Source organism: Phaseolus vulgaris, chromosome 11 (assembly GCF_000499845.2).
Source record: "Phaseolus vulgaris cultivar G19833 chromosome 11, P. vulgaris v2.0, whole genome shotgun sequence".
NCBI lineage: Eukaryota > Viridiplantae > Streptophyta > Magnoliopsida > Fabales > Fabaceae > Phaseolus > Phaseolus vulgaris.
In genome coordinates this window covers 46,472,711-46,476,129 of record NC_023749.2, presented here as the reverse complement: position 1 = coordinate 46,476,129, position 3,419 = coordinate 46,472,711, and the positions used below count along the sequence as shown (strand labels likewise).

The window sequence follows — 3,419 nt, the reverse complement described above, 5'->3', positions numbered from 1 at the left end:
GGAGAGCTTCTTTTGTGGATGATATAGGAAGTCCACTTCTGGTTACTATATATGGGTTGGGATACCCCTGAAGTATCCCTTTAATTTTATTTATTCATTGCAAATAAAAAAAAATATAGATTTTCTAGCTCTCCCTGCCGCATACTCCATCGTCTTCACACTCTTCACTTTTGAATTTTTCTTGACTTTATCAAGAGTTGTGTTGTCAGTTTCCGACAACTGTTTCACTTATGGAAGCCTATGTTGGAATCGAGGTAAGGTAACAAGTTGCTATTCAAAGAAAAAAAAAAGTTTTTTTGTCGTTATTAGGTGATAAGGTAACAAGTTGCTATTCCTAGAAGAAAAACCCCATTTTTTGTCCTTAGGGGATAAGAAAATAATAAATGCCTTTTATTAATTTTACTTTTTTTGTTTTAATTCAAACTAAATTTCTTAATTTAGTCTTTTAATTAAATGTATTTTAAATGTTAAACAAAAGGGGTTGTACTTTAATCCGTAACATTGTAGAATTATTATATTATGTTTATTTGATTTGATTTTTATATTACTTATCTATCAGTTATATTATTAATATAGTATATATAAATGTACATATAATAATTATGTTGGACGAAAATGCTTTAAAAGTTATTTCAACGAAGTATTTTAAGAAAACATGCGTGTTTAAAAATTATTATTCACCCATATATCTTTTTATCTACTTATTTAATCTATATTTATAAAATAAATTTTAATATTTAAAAATATAAAATTGTTTAAAATAAAATAGCATCATAATACAAATGATTATAGTATATTTAAAATATAATTATGCAACAGGGGTGTGTTTTATTCCTCACATAAAAAGGCGTAACGAAAAGGGCCTCACAAGCAGCCATGTTTGACCATTGGGTAGCCTGTGAGTACCCAACCAGGTATATTGAAATGCTACAATTGTGATATTTGTTGTACTTATTAATTATTAGGACAATGACATATTATTGATTATACTAGTTATAATTCTCTTAACAAAAAAGAATATATTTTTATATTATTATTGTATTTTTAAATGGAGAGTACAATATTTTTAAATATCATTATAATAGATTTTTCAAATTCACGTTTACCTTTTTAGAATTATATTATAAATAATATTTAAAATTAAACTAAAAGTAATTATTCTTCACTATTCAGATTCCTATTTGCTAAATTATTAAAATATGTATTATAAAAATATGACGGCATCATTTATTATAAGAGTTGAATTATAACCGTTATTGTCATGGAATTCTTCTATTTTCTACTAGGTAAGATTTGAAAAATCAATGTGAGAATGGATGTCGTAAAGGCAAATAAATTTGTGGCCGAAAACACCATAAATTTTGTTTCTGACATCACTGATGTCCCTTAGCTAGAAAAGAGAGTGGTATTAGTCCAACCTTCATCAACCTGGTGGACTCAGTACTGTTGTGATTGCAATAAGAGTAGCCACTATCATGTACGCGTTTCGTATTTCATTTGACATTTTTTCTTTCATTCCAGCTTTTCGAATTACCCACTCATGTGTTGTTTCTATTAACGAAAAGCCTTTTCTAAACATTCTAACTCTTTTTCCGTCATCACCAAATTGTTTCTACTTGTTTATTATATAAAATGCCCTTTGACCCATCAAATTTGAAGATCGCTCATAACCACTATCAACACTGTACAGAACACAATATTTTTCACAACAACCTTCCAATGAGTTAGATAAATCACTCTAATTAATAACTTATAAATTGGTTTAACTGCAATCAAATTATAAAACCTTTTCTACTAGGTAAGTTTGAAAAATAAAAAAGAAACCACGGCCAATACTGGAAGAAGGACATCGTAGAAGGAAACCATAAGCTCTGCAGTGAAATCATTTGGAGATATGATCATTATAGACATGAGGTAGCTGATTGCAAGGAACCATGTTGACACATACAGTAGATACCATCCGACATTCTTAGGCATCAGCCAAGTAATTGTGAGAATGGATGTCGTAAAGGCAAATAAATTTGCGGTCGAAAACGCCATAAATTCTGTGTCTGACATCACTGATGTCCCTTGAGCTAGAAAGAGAGTGGTATTAGTCCCACCTTCATCAACCTGACGAAATCCACCTGGACTCAGTACTGATTGATATGTTGTGGTTGCAATAAGAGTAGCCACTATCATGTACGTGTTTCGTATTTCATTCGACATTTTTTCTTTCATTCCAGTTTTTCGAATTATCCACTCATGTGCTGTATCGATTAACGAAAAGCCTTTTCTAAACATTCTATCTCTTTTTTCAGTCCTCACCAAATTGTTTCTAATTTCTTGATTGTTTATTATATCAAATGCTCTTTGACCCATCAAATTTGAAGCATGTAGATCGCTCATAACCTTTATTAACAATTTCATTGCCTGTACAGAAAGAATATTTTTCACAACAACCTTCCAATGAGTTACATAAATCACTCTAATTATAACTTATGAATTGGTTTAACTGCAATCAAATTATAAAACCTTTTCGATCTCCAATGTATTAGGTATTTTCCAGTATTTGTTGAGGAATTTAAAACACTAACTATATTTTTTAGTTTTCTATTCCAACAAAACTTTTACTATTACTACTGAAATATTATCAATAAATTTATATATATATATATATATATATATATATATATATATATCCATTACTAAACTTTTCTGGATCCTTCCACTAGAATATTGTTTATACATTATAATTAAACTTAACTCTCTTCATTTTGTGACTTTTTATGTTGTTATTTGTGCTTTATACCTATCAATACATCAACATTAAATTCAAAGAGAGGGACTGAGAGATTTAAATGATAACTTCGTGTCATTCTTTGTTGCTGCAATGTGTAAAGTGGTGTTGCCCTCCACGTCTGTCTGATTCAGAATGTTTTGTAACTCAACTGGATTTGTCGTGAGCCACCTAAGTAAGAACTCAAAAGCCTCAAACTTCAAAATGCAGTGCGGTCTCATTTGTAGCAGTCAAATCATTTATTGAATCTGGACATTCGAATTGACTTGCAAAAGAGTGAGACCTCCTCTCATTTTGGCTCGAACGAGTTCTTTGTTCATCTCTATAAAGTGAAAGACCATGTTGTAGAGCAAGGTGGATCGGTCTCAGTCATGAAAATGAAGGTTTTAATATCATGATCTCATTGGCAAATTGAAGATGCCCTGCACGGGCAGCAACATGTAAAGGAGTTTCAACAAATGGTATCAAATCTATCTCTTCTAAAACACGTGGATTCTGCTCAATCAAATTGTATAGAGTATCTGTTTTTCTGTTGTGCTGCATTCTCCATCGTCACCACACTCTTCACTTGTTTGGAGTGTTTCTTGGCTTTGTCGAGTTGTCTAAGTTTCCAAAACGACAGTTTGAGTTATGGAGGACG

The 3,419-nt window shown here is 30.8% G+C and overlaps 1 protein-coding gene across 1 annotated transcript; it reads right to left on the bottom strand.

Moving 5' to 3' along the window:
• Positions 1–1,640: 1,640 nt before the first annotated feature.
• LOC137808869 (ankyrin repeat-containing protein BDA1-like) lies at positions 1,641–3,419 on the bottom strand. The gene is made up of 3 exons (XM_068610119.1): positions 3,158–3,419; positions 2,829–2,976; positions 1,641–2,477 (listed from the first exon to the last, which is right to left on the bottom strand). Exons 1-3 carry the CDS (start codon positions 3,320–3,322, stop codon positions 1,795–1,797), a joined length of 996 nt encoding a protein of 331 aa, XP_068466220.1. The 5' UTR covers positions 3,323–3,419; the 3' UTR covers positions 1,641–1,794.

Coding starts and splice junctions, on each gene's coding strand:
- LOC137808869 (XM_068610119.1), bottom strand. CDS start 3,322: ATGCAGCACAACAGAAAAACAGATACTCTATACAATTTGATTGAGCAG. Junction 2,977..3,157: donor TCATGATATTAAAACCTTCA/TTTTCATGACTG, acceptor TGCATTTTGAAG/TTTGAGGCTTTTGAGTTCTT. Junction 2,478..2,828: donor GTTATCATTTAAATCTCTCA/GTCCCTCTCTTT, acceptor CCAATTCATAAG/TTATAATTAGAGTGATTTAT.